Consider the following 24,201-nt stretch of genomic DNA (forward strand, 5'->3'; position numbering starts at 1 on the left):
GCCCACTGTGAGTCTGACTGTGAGTTATCATATTTAGATATTTACACTTGTACAAGTACTGCGAAAAAATCTGGGTGCAAGGGAATATGGATTTACAGGGGCTGTTGGGGGTTCTGGGTGCAACGGTAATGGGACTCTGCAGGGGGGGTCCAGGTGAAAGTGGTTGGGGCTCAGTGGGGGGGGGTCTGGGTATGGGGGAGATAGAGCTCAGCAGGGGGGTCTGCGTGGGGGGCTCACTAGGGTGGTCCAGATGCAGGGGGAGTGGGGCTTATCAGGGGGTTCCAAGTGTGGGGGGGTGAGGCTCGGCAGAAGGGTCTGGATATCGGGGTCTGGATGCATGGGGGTTGAGCAAATGGAGGTGCAGCTCCCTGTACAGGGATCCCTCCCCATGCAGCTGAGAAGCAATGGGTTCAGAAAGCAGAGGGAAGGGGAGTTTGCAGCACGTGGGTGCTCCGGGGCTGGAAAAATTAGTGGGTGCGCTGTACCCACCGGCAGCCAAGCTCCCCTCACCGCTAGCCCCACCTTCTCCTCCTCTGAGAGCGCCACATCCCCGCTCCTCCGCCTACCTTCCTGCGTTTCCCGCCTGGCTGCCACCAAACAGCTGTTTGGCAGGGTTAGCATGCTCCAGGGGGGCGGGGGGTAGGACCGGGAACGTGGCATGCTCAGGGGAAGAGGCAGGGAAGAGGTGAGGCCGGGGCGGGGATTTGGGGAAGGAGTTGGAATAGGGGTGGAGTGGGGGCTGGGCCGGGGCAGTACGTGGTTTGGAAACCTAAGACTACCACTTCACCCCAAACCTTCACTTATCCGTAATCTGTTAGAGGTGGGGGAGAGCCAAACATGTCCCTGATCAGTCATCTCTTGCTTCGTGGCAGATTTTATTCAGGGATGGAGTGGAGGGGGAAAATTAATCCTGTCATTTGTGTCTCCTCTTCAGGGAAGTATTGGGGCTGGAAAGACAGAGGGTCACATGGCCAGTATTTCTAAATGTGATTTCCACGACACATCAGTAGCTTGTTAAATGTACTTCTATTTGTTGCAGACAGAGGACAATAAAATTCCTGTCTCTTACTTTTGGCCTGAGTCAGGTTTTTCTCTCCCGTTCCTGCCCCCACACCACCTAAGTCTCCAGTCTTCCTTCTCTCTTAGATTTGTTCTCCAAATATTAGATGAATCCAGGTCATTTTCATCCCCCTCAAATCCTCAGGTCCTGGGCCAACTTCCTGTTACGGATCACCAGCAGGCAATATATGCACATCACTAACAATATAAGGCCAGAACCATGCTGATGGGTGCACGGCGGTGCAACTGCACACCTCACAGGAATATAGGGACCGGTTCATGGGGACTTAAAATAAATCTCACCTAACTGATCCCCTTTATATCTTTCTTTCTCTCTCTCCCTCTGATCTTGATGCCCTTTTTCCATGCTGCTGCTAATTCTTGGAATTCTTCTCTCTCCTCATTCAGATTTCTCCTCAGAGCACTCTTCTCATGTGAGATTTACACTGTTGTTCTGTAAAGTGTGTGTTTCTATACACATATATTGTTTGTCTGCTTAGACTGTAAGATCCCTGTGTCAGGGACCATTACATCCCTGCAATTTTGTACAAGACAGAACACATTGTCAGTAGTCAATAAATAATAATGCTAGACTGACTCATGCTTCTACTGCTGCTGCAACAGGCTTCTGCTACTGCAATGGCTGTGCTTCTGGCAGCAGCAGTTTGAGGTTGGAGAGGATCAAAATGGAAAATGCACCGTATGCAAGTTACGCTCTCTGCTACTGGTGCCTGCTGCAGCTTTGTGTGGTGATGGAACATGGCAATTTCCCTTTAATTCTGGGACTTCCAAGGTAATAGCCCAACTATATAGGACAGTACTGAAGCAATTAAAGTTCTGGTCCTAAACTCCTAACTACTTAGGCTGTGCCAGTCATCATGGATCTCACATCTCATCATCATCACCATTGCTGCTGTGGTCCTTACTATGACTATGCATTCAACAATCTCTCTTGAACAGTTCTGCCCAGCCCAAAAATCCATTAGCAGTGAGAGAAAGAAGCAGGAAAAAGTCAAATAGCAGCTGTGTGTGTGGAGTAGCCTTACACTGACCCCTTCCAAAATATCTCAGTAGAATATATGTGTGATTTAGATCAACAGTCTATCCGTTATGGAGAATAGCCTTTGCAATAATTTTTCTTCACAGTTTTTTTTAAGACACAGATAACATTGCATTCCAAACAGTCTGCATCCCGGTGGCAGTAATGCATTGGTATTTGTATCAGATCTGAAGTTTCTAATTTATAATTGCAGGCAGTTGTATTAGGAATAAGAATAACATGCTGAAAAGCAATTTATAGAACAGGGAACTGAGGAAGCTAATGATCTCACACACTGCTTTCTTATGGCCCTGGTACATCATCCCCATTGCAAAGTTATATGGTGATGTTAATTATTATATTATTAATTAATGAATTATTAATTTGATGAAAACATTACTTGTGAAGTAGCAAACTGCATTAAAAAGAAGCTCGCAAAAATATTGTTTTCAGTAGCTGTTAGTGTGAAATGGGCTCTTTTCCCCAGGTGCTTCTTCCATTTGCTTTTACTTTATTTTTTTATAGGAATGCAAACTTTTTCTGGAAACCACAGGAGGCAGTACACTAAAGACAAGTACAATGCAACTGCTCCTGCTTCCCTTATGGAGCGAGCTCCCAAAGATGAATTCAGGGCTGATGTTGGTGGCTCTTTGAAAGACAGAGATCCATCCAAAGGCACTTCAAAGTCCAAAGAGAGTCGAGCACAAAGCTTTCTGAAACCAAAAATCTCTGTGTCTGATTGTGTATGTGATATAAAGGCCTTATCAAAAACTGCACTGGAAGAAAATGATATCCACAGGAAAAATCAGTTCCCAAAAGGTAAGCTGTAAATCTTGTCTTGGATCTTAGGAATGCAATTTCAGTGTTCAAACGAGGTGAGACTTAAAGGTATAAGTGAAATAATACAAAGTCTATCCATAGTTGTCTAGTTTTCAAAACTGTATAAGAGTTATTTGGTGACAGGTCACTTCACATAATTGATCTGTATAAACACTGTACATTGCCGAGGTCTACAGAGACCAAAAAGAAAAAGGAAAAGGAAAAGCCAGTGCCTTTATAAATAGATTACACACACAAATAACTACCTTAAAAATGTTACGTTCGTAGAGTCAAGCACTGAAAAGGAAATGCCAGAATTCAGGTTGTCCTTGCAATCTTGATTTGGCCCCCTTGTTTTAATTACATGATCACATACTGTTTTTTCCACAGGACCCTTGCCTCATTCAGCATGCAATCTCAGCATGGAAACACTGCCTAGAAAATTTCAGCCCAAGTATCTGAAATAGGAACATTGCCAGCAGATCAAGGGAAGTGATTATTTCCCTGTATTCGGCACTGGTGAGGCTACACCTGGAGTATTGTGTCCAGTTTTGGTCCCCACAGTACAGAAGAAATGTGGACAAATTGGAGAGAGTCCAGCGGAGGGCAACGAAAATGATTAGGGGGCTGGGGCACATGATTTACGAGGAGAGGCTGAGGGAACGTGGGTTATGTAGTCTGCAGAAGAGAAGAGTGAGGGGGGGATTTGATAGCCACCTTCAACTACCTGAAGGGGGGTTCCAAAGAGGATGGAGCTAGACTGTTCTCAAGCTAGGCCGGTATCAAGCAGAGTGCCCCAAGGGTCAGTCCTGGGGCCAGTTTTGTTCAACATCTTTATTAATGACCTGGATGATGGGATGGATTGCACCCTCAGCAAGTTCACAGATGACACTAAGCTGGTGGAAGAGGTAGATATGCTGGAGGGTAGGGATAGGGTCCAGAGTGACCTAGACAAATTGGAGGATTGGGCCAAAAGAAATCTGATGAGGTTCAACAAGGACAAGTGCAAAGTCCTTCACTTAGGACAGAAGAATCCCATGCACCGCTACAGGCTGGGGACCGACTGGCTAAGCAGCAGTTCTGCAGAAAAGGATCTGGGGATTACAGTGGACCAGAAGCTGGATATGGGTCAGGGATGTGCCCTTGTTGCCAAGAAGGCTAATGGCATATTGGGCTGCATTAGTAGGAGCATTGCCAGCAGATCGAGGGAAGTGATTAGTCCCCTCTATTCGGCACTGGTGAGGCCACATCTGGTGTATTGCATCCAGTTTTGGACCCCCCGCTACAGAAAGGATGTGGACAAATTGGAGAGAGTCTAGCGGAGGGCAACGAAAATGATTAGGGGGCTGGGGCATATGACTTACAAGACAAGGTTGAGGGAACTGGGGTTATTTAGTCTGCAGAAGAGAAGAGTGAGGGGGGATTTGATAGCAGCCTTCAACTACCTGAAGGGGGGTTCCAAAGAGGATGGAGCTTGGCTGTTCACAGTGGTGGCAGATGACAGAACAAGGACCAATGGTCTCACGTTGCTGTGGGGGAGGTCTAGGTTGGATATTAGGAAGCACTATTTCGCTAGGAGGGAGGTGAAGCACTGGAATGGGTTACCTAAGGAGGTGGTGGAATCTCCATCCTTAAAGGTTTTTAAGGCCCAGCTTGAGAAAGCCCAGGCTGGGATGATTTAGTTGGTGTTGGTTCTGCTTTGAGCAGGGGATTGGACTAGATGACCTCCTGAGACTCTTCCAATCCTAATATTCTATGTTTCTAAGTCTGGCAAAAGGTATAAGAAACTGAAAACAGGGTTTTATAGTGGGAAGTGATGGGCAACCTTAACGATATGCAGCACTACATGCCATGCCTAAAATACTGCCATCTTACAGAATATATCTATGTATTTTCTGTTTTTCAAAATGTAAATACATCCTTTTCATGTCATTATATTAAAACACATATTTTCTTAGGGTTCAGTTCCTGCACAAAGGTTTTACCTCCATACACATTCATATATCTATAACTGAGATGACCCCAAGGGGCCAAAATCACCCTGGGAGAGACACCAGAGTTGAATTTGGCTCTAATATCTATTGGTTTCTAAGAAATTACTCCAGGGATGATTTGGCCCAAGGCACTATGAAGAAATATACTGGTTTTGCTATGATAGTAGCAATTCAACGTATTTTTCCTTATAATTTATGACTGAATAAAACTATAGTATATAACACCTGTTTAACTGACAGAGGACACAGTTTTCAAATATCAGTACCTAAAGTTAAATCTATTTTAATCCACCAACTAAAAGTGACCTGATTTTGCAGATTTGCTGAACATTCACAAATCCCATTGAAGCAATAGGTTTCAGAGTAACAGCCGTGTTAGTCTGTATTCGTAAAAAGAAAAGGAGTACTTGTGGCACCTTAGAGACTAACCAGTTTATTTGAGCATGAGCTTTCGTGAGCTACAGCTCACTTCATCGGATGCATCCGATGAAGTGAGCTGTAGCTCACGAAAGCTCATGCTCAAATAAACTGGTTAGTCTCTAAGGTGCCACAAGTACTCCTTTTCTTTTTATTGAAGCAATAGGCGATTAGCATCTTTGAAAATAAGACCCCTTTATTTAGGGGCTTAACTTCAGGTATATCAGTTTCAAAACTTTGCCCAAAAGAAATAAAGCAAACCATTAATATGAGAGGGGAAATGCATCAAAAACTTTTTTAAGACATGTGTCAAATAACTTAGATAATTTTGATTTTTTTTCAAGTACAGCATAATGTTTATAGTATGTCACGAGGGAAAATATTTTCAGTTTACTGCAACCAATCAATTGAAGCAAACAGCAATGGGCTTTATTTCCAGATATAAAAATCTCAGAAATCGTACTGTTTGGCATGAGAGATGCAGTTAGTGTTGCTGTTTTAGAGCAGTGCATATGGGGGTTGTTCAGAAGTTAATTTGTTAGTCTGGATTAATTCTGCATTTTAAATCAGAGGCATGTCAACTATTTTGAAAAGGTGTCTTTTACATTTTGGGCACAGGTCTTCTTTTGGATCTACATTATGCAGGAAATATTGATTATAAAAGAGCAATAGAGCATAATCATAAATGAGGAAAATCTTTTTAAAAGTCTGATTACAGGACCTATTGGATTAAGTCCAGTTATAATGAATTGCTGTAATGTGTTTTACCTTTTCTTTATTAGCATTTCATATAATCACACCAAAATAGGCCTAATGAATGCCCCGGAACAATACAAAGAAGGAAAACCAATATATTAGAAATTAAAAAACAATACCAATTCTCATTAAAGCCTCAGTTTGGTGAGAGAGAAGTGATATGTGATTAAGTTCCATAGCAGTTTATTATTTTTCATTGTCAATGCAATAATTTTAAACGATCTCAAAGTCTGTGAGTTGCAGTGCAATAATATTGCTTCATATAAAGTCAGTGTGTTATGGAGGTATCTTGCTTTTCAGGAAGCAAACACCAAACAGATCTAAATATCAAAATGGTATATTTACACTTAATTGTGAAGACTTGCTTAATATGAAAGATACTTCTGTGTCACAGGGCAGTGACTAGCACCTATGATTAATGAGGCCTATTATTAACACCTTGGCATTCTTATTTCAGAAATTGTCCTCCATGTCTAATGATGTACGGAATCCAATCAAAAATTAACCACGCACCCTTAATGAACTTTTAAATCTCTCTAAGGTGATTACAAATTCTGTGGTTCAGTTGACAAAATAAAGGATTGTAAGAAGAGTGACAAACAAGAGACGGCCAGCAGGGTAACAACCTCCGCAGCTCACTCACCAGATGTTACTCATGAGAAACAAGAAGTATTCACACAGCCAGAAATCTATGCTGTGCCTGAGAAAATTCCATCCAGCCTACTGTCTCTAAGGGTAAAATATCAAATGTTTCTCTACTGTTAATTCTGGGACTGATTTTTCATGAATGCTGGTTCCTTCCTGGGAACTCACCAAGGGCAGAAGTTCACCATTTGTTCTGTGTTCCTTTTTCACTTAAGTGTTTGTCACTTGCATCTGCTCTTGAATTATTCACAGGACCATCTTGTCTGACTGCAAAAGATACGCAGTACAACTGGTTGCATCTAGAACAAATGCCATCTCCACTGCTTCAGAAGCCAATGGAGTGATGATAAGAGCTGGGAGCTCAGTGTTCATAAAGAGACAGTTTCCATATGCTCTAGAACTGCCCCCCAACCCTTCATGAGCCTGGGCATAATTTACACAAATCCTAAAATGACACTACTCAAGCACAACTCTTAGCAGTAATTATTAGTACATGCTAGCTGTAATGTAAATTGTTATTGGCATTCAGGAAGATGCAGTGCTTGGGCAGAGGCAGCAGCCATGGCAGGAAGGGTAACAGGGAGTGAACTCCTGCCCAGACTCCCACCAGGCCCTGAAAACTGTCTCATCTATTGCAATAAGCTACACCAGCCCCTTTTCTCCCCCATGCCTCAGTCTCATTGGTTGAGCAGGGCTGCTTAGGCTATGGTGCTTCCTAAACATGTCACTGACAGCAGTTTATTTTCTTCGTGTATCACCTGTGAATGAGTTTTCAAGAAGATTTAAATATAAGGAAAGTTTGTGAGCTGCTAGTGACAAGCTGTTTCTGAGCTGTTGTTTTTTTTGAGAAACATTGAACAAAAAGTCAGAATCTTAAATCAGGATAATTTCATAAAAATCTGAAACTCAAAAACAGTTTAATACACTTACTTCAAATTTGGCAGCAATATTCCCCTTTGCCTTTAGAATAAATCTGGCAATATTCAAGCCAAATCAGTTTTCCAAGCTAAAGTTAGAGGGGAGCAAATACAGGGTTGTTACCTTAACTGTTGAGATGCATTGACTTCTCCATGATAATCCTTTACTAAATCATATTTGATGAGCGTCTCAATGTTTTGTATTCCTTATTCTAAAATGAAATGTTTTGACTGTTTTTTTTAGGAGGCTCTGGAAGTCCATAAACCTCAGTTTATTTCTCGTTCACAAGAACGGTTGAAAAAACTTGAACACATGGCACAACTGAGGAAAACCCAGCAGAGTGACACTCCAGAAAAGCAAGAAGGAGCTCTTCTTCCTCGCAAACTTTCCTCAGCATCCATTTCTAACAAAAAGAAGCAATATACCATTCCTCACCCTCTCAGTGGTAAGATGAATTGTGATTGTTGCATCAACATCAGGTTTGTAACTGGATTTGAAATCTCAGCATGAATGCAGTATTTCTACATTAACTTTGGTGAGAATCAGACACAACTGTCAACACGCCAACCTCTATTCTAATGTTCTAAACAGAAGCAGTGCTAGGATGCAGAGGGAGAGAGAGAACAGTTTTAGGGACTGTGACACAGATTATTTAGGCACCTGACTCCCATTGAAATCACCCGTGGCCTTATCAAAACCTTGGAAATTAACCAGTTATGAGGTTACATCGATATACCATGGTGCTACTCAGATGCTACAGAGATGAGCACATGGGAGACAGACTGGTGGATCAATACACCTTAAAACTGGTCACTTTCCTAAGAATAAACCTGGATATGCAAGAGAAGTGGAGAGGTTCTTAGCCCTAGTGAGTAACATACTGAATTGTTTTGGTGTGTGCAGTAGCTGTCCGCCTGATAGACCTCATTGCTCAGATCACAGAGGTGTCCAGATAAATGACAGCAAACCACATTACGTAAAACTTTTACTTTTGGACTTTCTTAGCTTCATCATCCATGTTTTTCTTTATTAATACCATTCACAAAAGAAAAGTGTGTGCTTAAATTTCAGATGTATTTACGTGGATAGCATTCCTCTTTATATTTTTAAGTTCAGTTAAATCTGCAGGCTTCTGAAACCACAGGTTTATACCAAAAAACCAAAACAACGGAAGGCCTCATTAAACAAGTACACAATAAGAAGCTTGTCCTCAGCTATTCTGCTGACAAAGCATTAAAAAGCAAAAATGCAGTTGTTTTTCTTACATGCTAAATTAGCTAGTAGACCACATGCTTGAATGATCTCTTACTGTAGTGTTCATGCCACTGTTTTGAAAGGGACTCTGTTTTCTTTTAAAGTTATAGTTGGACCAGTATGTTGGCAGCAGTGCTCTGCGCTGGGCCAGCAGAGACTCAGGTATGTAACCTCCAGTCCTCTGCTCCCCAGCTACTGAATACCAAACTCATTCCAGGAATGACATGCTTGATACTCAAATGGTGTGACAGGGAGGAAATTAGACGTTTCCTCCCAATTGCTTATGAATGAGAGGCCTTGGAAGAGATGGCAAGTTCTGGTTCTCCAACAAGAGGCAAAATCCTGCACTGAGAATTAGCAGGAGGTTTAATTCAAGTTTTGATGGAGTAGTGGGGAGATGAAAATCCCAGAAAGATAGTTGCAAGGTGCTCACTCATTCAGTCCCAGATTGGCAGAAGCCTTAGGGGGATTTGACTTTCATCTGAACACAGCTGCCACTAAAGTTTTCACTTTGCAGGCCAAGTAGAAATTAGTAGATTTCCATGGCTCAGCTTTTTCTCCTCTTCCCCCGCTGTCTCTTGGTAGTTGGAGTATTGAACCTGTTCTCAGACTCCTGATGCCTTAAATGCACAAAAATAAAGCTTTAAAACAAAATGTAGGGTGTTCTATAGTTTTCAAGGTTACAGCCATTCTATCCTCAACCCCAAGTGACATTGTTAGTGCTAATGCATTTTGGATCATTGCTTTGGGGAATCCTAATTCCTGGTGCTATTTAATGTATAGTATAATACAGTCCATTCTACCTTGGCTGTAAAACTGGTATATAGATTATTGCTTCACAGTTCCATAGATGTAAAAACAAAAGCCAAAGAAATACTTTAAAAAGGTGAATAAAATTAATTCCCCCATCCAATTAATCAGGTTCATGTATTTACTTGTTGCGAAATTCTGACCCCATTGAAGTCAATGGCAAAACTCCCAGAAATTCACCCTTGGAGATTGTGATGCCATAAACCTACTGGTTTCCCAGTCCAAGGAAGGCAGGAAGGCAAGACCTGGATTTGTAATGTAAAAAACAAGAATGAATTACATGGTTGTGGCTGTTTGGGTTTTTGTTTGGTTGGTTGTATTTGTTTGGGGAGGCAGTATTTGGACGGTATTGGAGGGGAACATAGGATGTGGGATATCAGGTTTTTGTCATACATCTTGGAGAAGAAGCAAAAAAAAAAAAAAAAGACACAACTCCATGTTTTCCCTTTTTTAGGTCATGTTAAAGGCCCAAAAGTCCAACTATACAAAGATTTTCTGAAATAAAAATGAAAAATTTAATCTCTTTCTCCTTGAATGATTATTAAATATTAATTTATATGCTTGTTCAATGAGAAAAACGGAATATTGAAAAACATTCATTAATGGCTCAAGTACATGGCTGTTTCCATCTCGTATTGGTTAGTTATTAAAGATAAATGTGTCTAAAGAGGAGCTTTTGTTCCCATAACTCATCTGCCACAACTTGTTACTCATAGAAAGTCTCATTGGATTTTCTGTTTGTGATATCTTGTCATTCTTATCATGACAGAAATAGTCACATATCTGCCATAGTAAATTAGCATATGGATAAATAGTAAATTTTAGGTGTCTGACTACGCATAAATATGTAGGCTACAGATAAGAAATGGTTTACTAAATTGGTAATGACCAAGTAAAACTTTTTAAAAACGACTCTGTTTACTTATTCAATTAAACACAGCCACAACAAAAAAGAGAACTTGGGAAGTATACAAATACACTGAGCATACTTAATCTGTACTGAGTTGTGACCATGGGCATTTTGAACCTTCTACTGATAGTGGCTATTAGGCAGAGCCTCCTGTCATTAATGGTATTAGCAGTGCAGGCAGAGGCCTTTCTAGTAATAGGCAAACTTTGCAGCTGCCCAGGGGCAGCAGATTTCTGGTAGAAGCAGCACAGCAGTCTGGTTTATTGGAGGAGATAGATTAGGGTGGGGTGAATTGCAGAACGATCTAACTGGTCTGTGTGGACCTGGCTGGCACTAACTAAAAGGTACCTACTGCCTGCTCATATAGTTCACAGGACTACATCAATGTGTACTAGATACCTTTTAGTTCACTGCAGCAGGGTGCACATAGGCCAGTTAGAGCACTACACATTAGAGTGCTTTGCAATTCACACCCCCATAGACCCTGCCTCTAGGCAGCTGCCTCCTGAGGAAATAGCTACTTAGTTTGCCTATAGCAAGAGGGGCCTCTGGGTGAGAAGTACAGGGGCTGGAGAACTGTAGCACAAAGCGGCCAGTGTGGCACTGTGTCTCTCGCCTCTCCCTGATCCTATCATCTCCCCTTTCCCCTTTTTGATTCTGGACACAAATATGAGTACTGTTCTGTACTCAAATGTTGAAAAAAGCAGGCAGCTGTCTGGAGCTGTAAATTACCATCCATCTGGGGATGGGGAAAAAGGGAGGTTCTGATGCACTCGAGTCAAACGGGGGAGCCTGGGACCAGGCCTTTAAATGGTAGGCTGAAATGACAAAACATGCCCCCCCCCGGAGCTGGGGTGACCTGGAGCAGAGAGGAAAAGGGGAGTCCTGCAGCAGTCTGACTCTGGGGTATCAGAGGAGACCCAATCTTGCTCCTATTGGCAGGAGAGGAGAGAGCTGCTGACTAACCCCCTTAGCTCAAAAAGAAAAGAAGTACTTGTAAGCTTTCGATGAAGTGAGCTGTAGCTCACAAAAGCTTATGCTCAAATAAATTGGTTAGTCTCTAAGGTGCCACAAGTCCTCCTTTTCTTTTTGCGGATACAGACTAACACGGCTGCTACTCTGAAACCCCTGAGCTCAGTTTAAGCTCCACAGTTTGCTACCTGTTTGCAAGCACCAAGCTCCTCATACCACTTGCTGGGAGGGACAGCGGGTCCCAGTGGAGGGGAGTAACAGGGAGCTGGGTTCCCACTAGTGGCCACAGGTGCAAAAGACTAAACCCTGAGGTGGTGACACCTGTTACTCAGGAGTGATTCATTGCCTGGAGGGTAGTGGGGTGTGTGTCTGAGAACGAAGATGAATGTGTGTGCAAGTTTGTTTGTGTTCAGGCACGTGTGTGTGTGTGTGTGTGTGTGTGTAAAAGTAAATTGAAATGGTAGCACCAAATCCATCCAAAGGCAAATGCCCTGGGCAGGTGGCCAGGGGAGGTGGGGAACTGTCCCCCATGTGGACTTGGGACTCTTTCTGACTCCATACTGCCAGGGCCCCACCAATGAATATTTTATTTAAAAATAAATATTTTAATTCCTGGTGACTATGGCTGAGCACTGAATGCTGCATGAGACAGAGCCCGGCAGCTAGGAACCCGCCAGCTCCCCTTCCAGCTTTTCCACCTACCCCTTTTGCCTTGCAGCTTCCCTATACTTCTCTTTCTTCCCCTGCCTCTCTCCTGTCACCTCCAGCCCCTCATTCCTCACCTTGTGATCATTCCTTGCTCACCCATTCATCCCAGTTGGCTGGTGCTGCCAGCTCCGCAGCAGGCAAATGCTTGCACAGCACCTCATACCCCCTAGAATCAAACGTGCTGCCAACCAGGCAGGCCAGTGTTCCCAGCGCATGGAGCCCAGGCTGCCAAGGGCCAACTGGGGAACAAGCAGAAAGTTAAGGCTGACTGTCATCAGAGCCTGGAAGTGTGGGCGTGGCCACCAGTGTGTTGAGGGCTAGTCTGTCCCTGCCCTCAGCCCGAGCGTGAGTTGGTGACCAGCTGAGCTGACTGGAGTGGGTGACTGAGGCAGGTAAGGCATCTCCAGGACCTGCCCAACTACATGGGGTATATATAGCAGGCAGAGACAAAGGGCAGGGCAAAGCAGGCTATGTGGGGGGTTGGGAGGGAAATACCTAGGGCTACCAGGGGAAGGCGGGTGGTCCAGGAGTTGGGTGGAGGGGCTGTGCAGGGCAGTGCGTCTCAGTGCTGAATCCTGACCGCACTGAGCCTAAACCACCGAAAGGCGGGAGTGTGATCCCTGCTGGTGATCTGTTCCTCAAAGCAGGCAATAAGGGGGTCAGCCTGTCTCAAAGTCTTCAGCTCCACTGTCATTTGGCAGAGCCCCCAAATTCTGATCACTCCAGCCCTCCACTCAGTCCTAGGTCCAGTGTTGGGCAGAAACGGCTGCCTCTTTGTACCCCGCACAGGAGCATGGGCCAATTGTTCTATGTGGGAGCAGCCTGTGGTGCGTATCCCCGCTGATAAATTATAGAACAACTTGACTCAGAATTAAGTACACTTGTGCTGAAGGGCTAAGCCAGCTGTACACTCCCGAGCATGGGAGAGGAGCCTCTCAGTGAGACCGCATTGGTAACAAATGGCTACAGAGTGCAGGCTGCATTGGTAACAAATGGCCCCAGATTCCAGCAGGCTGTCGGAGTGCATTTGTGTGTGTGTGTGTGTGTGTGCGTGCGCGCGCGCATGCCTGGTTCCATTCCACACTTCTGTTCCATGGCTGTGCTGCAATAAGATTTGATAGTCTGCAGTAGGCAGAGGAGCAGCACACTGAAGTTTTGCATAGTGCATCAGCTTGTCTTGAGTAGCCTTTGAGTGCAGGATCCTTATTTAGAAGGTTGTGGAAGAGTTATTGTCCTGCATTAATACTATATAATCTAGCAGATGTATATGAAAGTTTAAAGGTTTGCTTTTAAAACAATTTGAGGCTTTTTAAAGATATTTAATACAAAATTAAAATAGAATGGAGATGGATCCATAGGCTGTTTTGGGGATTTCAACCAATTCACATTCATTTTAGTGGGAAATGGCATCTGTATCCCCTAGGTAGCTTCAGAAATCCCAGCTGTAGTCTCCAACACAGTTCTCTCATGCTACTAGTACAGTGTGCTCAAATGATGTCACTTTGCAACAGAATGCCTGGAAGTCAGTCAGTTCAGAAAAGGTAACATTGTATGACTAATACATAAAGCTGGCTTTCCCCTTTACATGCTCGTGAGCCTGAGGCCAACCCAAAATGCAAGCTGCTCAGATAACAGTAAGTCATCTTAGTTACCTGCAAAGCATCATGCAGAAATCTGATCCTACGTAAAGAATAATATACTCTGGCAATGGGAATATTTATTGTGAACTTAGGTCTTGACAGGTAAGAAAGGGAAGAAAAAATTTTCATTTATTTTGTATTAAAATGTAAGTGTGCTTGTTTCAGAGTGTAAACTCATTTTAGGGTTGTAAGCTCATTGGGGGCAAGGATGGTCATTTACTATACCTTTGTATGGTTTCAGAGTGGTAGCTGTGTTAGTCTGTATCAGCAAAAACAATGAGGAGTCCTTGTGGTACCTTAGAGACTAACAAATATATTTGGGCATAAGCTTTCGTGGGCTAGAACCCACTTCATTTGGTGCCACAAGGACTCCTCGTTGTTATATCTTTGTATGGCACTCACCACCATAGGAACCTAACCTGCTTTGAGGCCTCTCTGCACTATCACAATATAACTGTTAGTTTATTATTTATTATTATTACTTGTTATTTATGGGCCATATTTTCAAAAGTGCTAAGTTCTTCGAAAGTCTGATTCTGTGGGAGACATTTTAAAAGGCAAAAATGACAATTATGTGCCCAATGGTCATTAAAAGTTAATGGGAATTGTCCACTTAACTGAGATTTTGACTTCAAAAATTTCTTAGTCTAATCCGGTATATTCTGTTAAAAAGCTGGGACGTTAAAGTGTTTTTTTGTTTGTCTTTTTTTTTTTTTTTTTAACAAATGCACTGAATTTCCTTTTTAGTGCACAAGTCCTTTGGACGGCTGCTCCGTTCTTTTATATTAGCACTGGCTGCTCCGTTAGGTTAGCAATGGCAGTAGCCTTGTAACCTCACTTCCATTCTCTCTGCTGATCTAAAAGGAATGCTACAGCCTTTAAGCTTCTTCTCCCAGTATCACTGGAGATGAGAATGAATATCCTGCTGCAAAAATTCCAGACCTTGGTATCCCTGAACTGTGAAACAGGTTAAATTAGTATCCGTGCAAGTGTTCATTACCCTGAAGTCCACAGGGCACTTAGCAAGGGCAGTGCCATTATCAAACACTAAGAACTATTGGAATAAAGAAAATAACATGGCAAGGGTTAAACAGCTAATTCTTAACCTCTAAACTAGCATCTTCTGGGGCCATTTTCACAACAGCTGAGGGAAAACTGCAGGGACTCTGCCAAATCCAGCTTGTCTGCACGTTTCTTGGTCTCTGGGGAACAGTATGTTCTTTCAAAACAATAGACATAAAAACAGCATTAGAAAAACAGAGAACCCTAGAGAATAGAATGATGAGATGGAAACCAGGTTAAAGCATATACTGTATTTTTTTAATAGGGTCCATAGGCTTCAGAGTATGGTCTTTTGATTGCCTCTTTAGCCTGAGAATGATGATTTACACTCTTTCCTCCTTTCCTGGGGTCTTTGTAACCATGTCAAACACACAGCTCCTTTTCAGCATATCATCAATGGTAATTCATGCATTTGCCAGCAACTGTTTTTGTAAGGGCAACTTGACTAGCAGGCATGCCTTCCACTGGCCAGGACATAAGTGACCCCGGGGATAGGTTCTGAAACTCTCTCTGGCTGGGCAGCACAGCATCCTTATTATACTCCTGGGCTACTTACAGTGAGTAAACTTGCAGGTGTTACCCTACAACTGGAGAATTGTTAGCATAGTTCCTATTTTTAAGAAAGGGGGAAAAGTGATGCGGGAAATTACAGGCTTGTTAGTTTGCTCTCAGTTGTATGCAAGGTTTTGGAACAAATTTTGAAAGAGAAAGTAGTTAAGGACATAGAGGTAATTGGGAAAAAATACATCATCGTTTTACAAAAGGTAGATGATGCCAGACCAACCTAACCACCTCCTTTGAGATAACTGATTTTTTTTTTTAGACAAAGGAAATGCAGTAGGTCTAATCTACCTGGATTTCAGTAAGGCATTTGATACAGTTCTGCATGGGAAATTATTAGTTAAATTGGAGAAGATGGGGATTAATAGGAGAATTGAAAGGTGGATAAGGAACTGGTTAAAGGGGAGACTACAACAGGTCATACTGAGAGGTGAACTGTCACGCTGTAGTAGAATTCCACAAGGATTTGTCTTGGGATCAACCTTATTTAACATTTTTATTAATGACCTTGGAACAAAAAGTGGGAGTGTGCTAATAAAATTTGAGGATGGCACAAAGTTGGGAGGTATAGCCAGTACAGAGGAGGACCGGAATATCATAGAAGAAGATCTGGGTGACCTTGTAAACTGGAGTAATAGAAATGGGATGAAATGTAATAGTGCAAAGTCTTGCTCTTAAGGACCAACAACAAGAATTTTTGCTCTAAGCTGGGAACTTATCAGTTGGAAGTGACAGAGGAGGAAAAAGACCTGGGTGTATTGGTTGATCACAGGATAACTACGAGCTGCCAAGGTGAGGCACCATGAAAAAGGCTAATGCAAACGCAGGGTGCATCAGGAGAGATATTTCCAGGGTTAGTAATATTATACAAGGCACTAGTGAGACCTTGTGTGGAATACTGTGTTACTGGAGGTCAGACTAGATGATCATGATGGTCCCTTCTGTCCCTAAAGTCTGTGAGTCTCTTTAGTCTATCCACTGCAAATCCCAGCAGCCACTACTTCATCAATCTTTTTTTCTCCTTCTAATTCACATCTAGCTTCGAGTAATTTGACAGATGATTTTATCAGAAAGGTTTTAAAAACTGTGATTGAGATGCTGTTTGTCCTGGTGGCTTGAACAAATCTGTATGCTGTTGTACTGAAATTGTTCCTAGATAAGCAGGGTCTACACCTATTTCACCATGAAGAACACATACTTTTTATCTTAATGTTGCTGTGAAAAAGAAACATGGGCATTTAGAGACATCTCTTTAACATCACTTTAACAGAATGAAGTGTGTTTATTGAGAATATAGGATTGTTAGATCACACATAATCTTCAAACCATTTTGCCCATGTTGTTATAACTTTACTGTTTCTCGCAAAGGAGAAAGATTGGTATCCAATATCATTTCCATATAAATACCAACATCTGTGCAGCTTCCCTGTACCTTCTCATCTTCAAAAACAAGTTGTTTACCATTTCTAATTGTAATTCATGAACAGAATTTCACAAAATGCCCGAAGTAATGTTACAAAAATGTGAATGTTTATCCATCAGAAGATTTTATCATCACAAGTACATTTCTGAGGCAAACAACCTACAACTCTTTTACTAGCCTTTGTACTGTGCACTGTGTACTGTTAAATTTCTAGAGTGCTAATTATTCCAAGAAACACTATTCTGCTGTTGACTATGTCAAACAAATTAGAGATCCCACTGTGATGAACTGAATGGAAACAATGTTCAAATAACTGGATTTAAATCTCAAAAACCATGATGTAATTACTTTAGTGACTAGACGACCAGCTGTTTATAGGCCTTTAAATCCTCCTAATGAACAGCTTTGTGATCGTAGTGTACATAAGCACTTTTAGAGGGTTGTTTTTTTTTAATTCACAAGAACATATTTTTATACCCTCTATTTTCCTTTCCTTTTGGGAGACTGTTTACTGGAAACAGCAATATAGGAAATCATAAAGTTACCATCCACCCCCTCAATAGATGTCTGCTGATTTCTCCTGATTTATATTAATATCCAGCAGTCAGCCTCAAATTCTCTATCTTCAAAAGTATTTTGGAAGCAAATGCATGGAACACCTCCTGAACTGTGTTCAAAGTGACTGTAGAAAACAGGCTTTTTCCTTTGGGCTGTCCTGAGAAGAACTGTATAGACCTGATTCTCATTTAGATTATAGGTTTAATAGGGAATGTGGACAATGGCAATCAGAGAATATGGACCAAAAAACAAACAAACCCACAACCAACCAATCACACAGCTGTTATAATGCAGCCTGCCTGCCTTCAGGTGGCCTTGGTGGTTGATTAAATGTTTGCAGCCACATTTCCATTGCAAGTTGTATATTACTCCCATTTTGACAAGACTCTGATTTTTCCCCCCCAGACATTATTCATTGCTAGCAACAGCATCACTCACACTGTTGGCACCTTGCTAGTAGTTTGGAGCCAAAAGTGATGAATACAGATGAGGGTATGCTCAGGAAAATCTAATTGAGAACAGCAGCCACCTATTTTTGTTATTATTTTATTAACCATGTTTATTATGGTAATGCCTGTGGGCCAAGCAAGACTAGGGCTCCATTGTGCTAGGCACTGTACAAACACAGCCCCCAAGAGCTAACAATGTAAATAGACAAGGCAGACACAGAGTATGGGAGGGGGTAGAACACACAAGCAGAGTGAACAATGGAATGATGACACACATGTTAGTTCCACATTTAGGGGAGGGAAGAGGGGATAAGCTACATGAAAAGACAAGTGAAGGTAAAGGGGATTGAAGGGAGTGGATGAGAGGGACAGGGCAGGGGAGAAGAGAGTAAGAGGGGCAGATGGGCAGTGAAGCTAAGGTGAAAAGGCTGTGAGGGAGGGGAAGGGAGAGGGTTGGAGCAAACAGCCAATCAGCACAGGTCAGAGAAAGTCCAGTCAAAACTGTAGAAAGTTCTCTGAATGTCCAAAGATCCCTGATTTGGCTGCTTCTGCAGCTGTTCCTTCTGGCTTGTTCCTCTCTGCAGTTTCTCCTCAACCCCACATGGGGGGAGGAGGAGAGAGACATGCTTGGGTCCTATTGCCCCAGAGTGCTATACTGTACAAGACAATTGTTATTCCAAAGTTTTCTGACCTATGGGTTAAGCCCTCCAGAAGATCTTGAATGACAGAAAAGTAAATTTGGACAAGGGACTGAATTCATCCCTGGTGTGACTTCACTGAAGTTACACTAGGGATGAATTTGGTCCAGAAGCTTTTAGCCTTACACTGGCACTATCTGGATTTCATAAACAAATTTGTCAGGTTTTATAGGTTTCAGAGTAGCAGCCGTGTTAGTCTGTATTCGCAAAAAGAAAAGGAGTACAAGTGGCACCTTAGAGACTAACCAATTTATTTGAGCATAAGGTTTCATGAGCTACAGCTCACTTCATCGGATGCATCATGAAAGCTTATGCTCAAATAAATTGGTTAGTCGCTAAGGTGCCACTAGTACTCCTTTTCTTTTTAGGTTTTATGGGATAACTGGTGAAGTCTCCCATCGTTGGACCTGTCATGTTAGGAAAGGCCCGTGAGGATGGATATCCAGAGCACAGATCAAATTTGTACAGGGGGAAATGATTAACAAGGGGTGAAGAAGGAGAGAATCAGGCTTACACACTTTAACTTACACCTTCTTCTGGCCCTTTGCCATATAAGTTACACCAATTTAGGACAGATTCTCCACTGTCACCAGATCAAAATGGTAGCATGTTACTCCTACACTTCATCCATTCTGCACTGATGTAAATTACCACATGGGCTGCACAACAGAGGATAATCAGGCCCTTAGACTCTCTTCTACTTCTTTAGGGTTTGTTTTGACTAGGATAAAAAGTGTGCTGGTAGAATGTTTTCTAAGGGTGTAGTATACACTAGGCAGTGTAGACTTAAACATGAGGTAGCTGGTTGAGTTGAAACTTAAGCAGGAGCTCATGTTAATGTATCCACCATGTTGTCCACACTAGACCTTTAGAATGTGTTAGTTAGCATGCATTAGCTAACATGTTCTTACAACACTCCTTTAAATCCTGGTCAAGAAAAAACCCTTTAACTCCCTTGCACAGCTGACCGGCATATAACATATAGCACACTGAATTTGGCTACTCTGAAAACACCACAGGGAAAAATTCTTCCCTCAGTTAGCAGCGTGGCATGTGTGTCACTAAGCAGAATTTGGCCCATGTATTCAGTTTATGTTCAGGGTTAATTTTCTTTTTAAAATGGACACACAGACTAATGATTTAAAAATGCAGTAGCCATGAAGTCTGTATGTACTCAACGGCATCTCTGCAATAGACAGCATAGTGCAGTGCCAGACATTAAAACAAATATTCTGCAGTGCATGTTTGCTGCTGAAGTTTTAAAGAAAGTCAAACCACTGAACTGGTGGAAGTAATTGGCTAATTTGTCAGTCAGTTTGTGTGTTTGGTAGATTCCTGTTTTAGTTGAACGGGAGAGAAGCCCATGAGTATAACTACCTGCAAGTGCAACACCAAAAGTGCAAGTACTTCTCTTTCTAGTGGCTGGCAAGATACAATGCAGGGTCACGTTCTAGCTGTGTTCCCATTTTTAGGGCTCCCACTCATAAGTGGAAGGCACATCCATGTACCAGTTGGCAGAAACTAGCCCACCGAACATTTTGTCTCTCTTTATTTCAGTGGCTCCGTGATTTATTTCTACGTTGGAAGCCAAGGAACCTATTCCTACTCTTCTCATTCCTAAGCTATCTGTCCTCTGTCTAAACATTTAATAGCTTCCCAGCCAGGAAATGTATTTTTCTTCTAAACCATCTCTGGGGTTAGCATTAGCATGTGTTAAAAATATATTGATGATGATGAGCTATTTATCTTGGTTAGCAACTTCAAGACCTTGGTGTGGCTTCCTCACCCCATTAAAGGAATGTCACAAATAAATCACTGCTATGCATGGTATTGTTATAAATACCAGTATCTCAGCAGCCTTACAGGATTTGAATAAAACATGGATGAAACATCTCATAGTAACTTTTTTTTCTGTGGAATTTCTCAGCAAAAACCCTGAGTAGCTGTCAATCTTAGAACTCAGTACTTTTCCCTGCTTCGAATATTTTTCACATTAAAAATCAAAGCTATGAATTTGATGCTGAATTGTAATAATCTAACAAATGTAATTTAGAAGGTGGGCTATTGTCATCTTGGTGCATTGTCTACTTTATGCCTTAGTCTGATCTTCGCTCAATAGGGATGTTAATTCAGGTTTTGATTATGCATTTGGTCCGCTTTTATAATTCTTAGCATGGTGGCCCTTTTGAAGAGCCAGCATGGCAGACTTCCACTTGGAACTGTATTTTGCTGCTTGGATGTTAACAATAATTAAGTACTATGCACATATTATTTTTACTCTATAATTTGCATTGGCTTTTCATTTCCTTTTTAAACAATTTTAAGATTTTCTCCTGGTGCAATCCCCCAAGGTTTCACCTTTTTGTAAAGCCATATTTTATTTTAAGTTATTTTTTTATCTTGAGTATTGCCCTGAGAGTTAGCTGAGAGACGCTATGTGACTGGGTATTGCATGGTTTGCCTATGACATTGAATTATAAGTCTTACGGCTGTTCTCTTATACAGCAGATATTTTTTATAGCAAGGTAGTTTTTTTTTTTTAATTTTCCAGGGAAGATTTTTCAGGATTCACCCTTTTATTCTTCCTCTAGAAGCCTCTACCATGGCAACCTCTCTTTCCTGCCAAGGTGTGCTGGCTGTGTCTTGTTCCAGTGCCCTTCAAGACAGCTCCTAGGTCAGCTGGAATTATTGCTCTAGAGCAATAGAAGGCATATGCTACAGTTGCAGTCCTGCTTCCTGCCTCTGTGGTAATTCTCTGTAATTCAAACATGGAGGCCATTTTGTCACATTGACTTGTGGTAAAATTAGAGAATAGTCTCAACCTATTATTAAGGTTTTCTTTTTGCGAATACAGACTAACACGGCTGTTACTCTGAAACCTATTATTAAGAAGTCACAGAAAAGTCATGGCCCTGCATTTCAGAGCACACCCTCTTGTACCCTGTTTATTCCCAGCTTTATGTGCTGAGGCACTGAGGAATAGTTTACTCCTTTCCTCAAGAGTCCCTGAAGAAGACGCCTTATCCCCCACTACTTGAGCAGGTGGGCAGCCTTATTCTCCATGTCCATCTCTGCCCTGCTGGTGGCCCTGCTTCTCTGCAAAGAAGCCGCTTGGTGCTGGCTTGACCTCCCAGTTCAAGCTGCAGCTCTTCTGCCATTTCATAACCGGAGGGAATAGTATGTAAATAGCATTTGCGGAGAAATCTTATGTAGGCTGGGGGACATGTGTGGCTGGACTAGACACATAAATATGAGTCCCAGCCTAACCTCATCTCCCAGTTGCAGGAAATTCTCCTTCCTCTTCTTGCAATTACTGACCAACCACCCCTTGGAAATTAGCCAGTCCTCAGGTGAAACCTACCTGGAGATTAACTGCTTTCGGAAGAGATGAAGCCAGCTGCCGTTGTCTTCACTGCACTCCAGGGCGAGGAGCCCAAAGCTCGTGGCAGGAGTCTGATTAGTCTGAAGCCAGCTGATGTTTCTTCACTGTGTTCCATGAGTGGGAATCTGGAGGGAAGCCTTTCCAGCTTGCTGGCTGGAAATGTCACTAACATAGCTTTTTATTAAAAAAGTAAAACCTTTTAAGAGATTATTTTTGTCCCAGCAGTCCCAGCTGTGAAAAAATCACTGCTCTCCAGACAAAAAATTAGAGGTTTCCGCAAGTGCTAATCTTGATGTATAGGGAGTTATGTGAGCAAATGCTCTGTGCACACAAATGACATCATTCATCTTATCAGTCCAAATCCACTGCTTGCCCCAAGCTGAATTTGAGTTCAGGAAGGCTCAGTGTAGGACTATCAAGGCCACTGCTGGGGCTACTGGCTCACCCTCACTCCTCCCCGGCTGTCTCCTGCTCTGCACAGGAATGTGGAGGGAATACTCCTGGAGCTGGACTCTATGCTGGGCAGGGGTATGAATCCTATATACTGGATCCCCACATCTTAGTTCTGTGCAACCACAGAGGAGGGGAGTTTGTCCTTTATTTTTAAATATCTGATCAGCCAAATTCTTAGTTCTGCTGTGTTCCTTTGCACCCTTCCATTGCAAAGGGCCTGTTAAGCTGACTTAACAAGACCCCAGAGGATTAATGTGACCTTCTGCAGGTTAGAGGATGTGGCTTAGGGAAAGGAGGAGAGGCAGCTTTAGGGATCCCTGGCTGCCAGAACTGGCCTCTTGTGACCTTAGGCAGCTGGATGCATTTTAGAGCATCAGTGAGGCAGCTCTAAGGTACATGAGGAGCCGAATTGGCCGCACTTAACTTTGCAGCCTCCATCCTGTGCCAAGCTTTGCTTGGTCATACCAGACAATGTGTCCTCATATGTATGGGGGGATATTGTTTGTTTAAAGTTTGTAATACAATATGATTAAGTTTAATTAAAATTTGGCTAAATTACAGGTTTCTTTGCCAGTTATAAAGCATTTGAAAAAGGGTTAATCCTCAAGCACAGAGGAGTTTCTTTTTGCACAACTTTCATTCTGAAAACTGTATCAGCTCAGGAGGGAAATTGCTGAACGGTTCCTTCCATTGTAATTCAAATATGTGAATGACAGTGCTCTTAAAGACAAGTTCCTTTTTTCCTCAGTAAACTGAATGTAATTGAGATGCTGGGTGTGGCCCCTTTAAATGGCTCTAGGCTGTTTGGTTGCCAGGGGCAACCTCCATAAATACCAGTGAAACATATGTGGTGTCTTAAAAAGCTAGGAGCAGAATGTGAAGGGGGAAGGTCTGTACTCAGGGCAGTGGATACAGGCTCAGCTCTGTATGTCAAGTAGTTCTGGAACTTAATATTTATTTCTTCATCTTCAATATTATTTTCTCTTATTTGTAGTGAGACAAAAGAAAGGCACATTTGTCACTTACTGTGAAATATACTGTCTTCTACATTCCTTTGATATGCAGTGGTATTAAGTAATATGCATGTGTTTATCATAAAAAAATAAAGCTAGCTTTGATGACAAAACACTGAGAACATAGGGCCCCTGGATCCGTATCCCTCTAAGTGGTCCAGTAAACTTGCATTACTGAAACCACCCTGATCCAGGGTGGATAAAAATCAGTGATTTTTTTTATTTATATTGGATTTTTTTGATAAAATGCTTTTTGAGGAAAAAACCTAAAGATAGTTTTAATTAAGATACATTATTGCTCAAAGATATCTCATCATGGAATATGGATTATAAATTTCAATTCTATAGTATGAGACAATATATTCATGTAATGTTTAAGAAAAGTTTTGTAAATGAGTTCCAATAGTTCATGGATTAGGGACTCAGTCTTATGGGGGTCCACAGGCTTCTGTATAGATTATTTAGGTTAATCTTTCTATCTAACCAATGGGACTCAGTGCTCAGTCAAGAAGATACCATCAGAGATGCTTTGTTTTGCAGTTGTCAGACTGTGGATGTGTGGCTCCAGAGGTAACGTGCTTGTTAACAGCAAAAATGTTTTAAAATAATAGAGCGGTGAGAAATAACAGACCTCAACTCTATTGCCCCTCTGCAAATTTGT

At 42.1% G+C, this 24,201-nt stretch overlaps 1 protein-coding gene across 7 annotated transcripts in view; it reads left to right on the forward strand.

The window, feature by feature from the left end:
• The window catches only part of C7H10orf90 (chromosome 7 C10orf90 homolog), a 217,025-nt gene that overhangs the window by 185,694 nt on the left and 7,130 nt on the right, over window positions 1–24,201 (forward strand). For 6 of the 7 annotated variants that reach the window (XM_043550860.1, XM_043550863.1, XM_043550862.1 and 3 more), the window contains 3 exons: window positions 2,624–2,917; window positions 6,626–6,819; window positions 7,891–8,092. In XM_043550860.1, the coding sequence (XP_043406795.1) occupies window positions 2,624–2,917; window positions 6,626–6,819; window positions 7,891–8,092 (690 nt within the window). Of the gene's footprint in view, window positions 1–2,623; window positions 2,918–6,625; window positions 6,820–7,890; window positions 8,093–9,005; window positions 9,064–24,201 lie in introns of all 7 variants that reach the window. The other variant, XR_006292128.1, reaches the window with a different exon arrangement.

Source organism: Chelonia mydas, chromosome 7 (assembly GCF_015237465.2).
Source record: "Chelonia mydas isolate rCheMyd1 chromosome 7, rCheMyd1.pri.v2, whole genome shotgun sequence".
In the NCBI taxonomy this organism is placed as follows: domain Eukaryota; kingdom Metazoa; phylum Chordata; order Testudines; family Cheloniidae; genus Chelonia; species Chelonia mydas.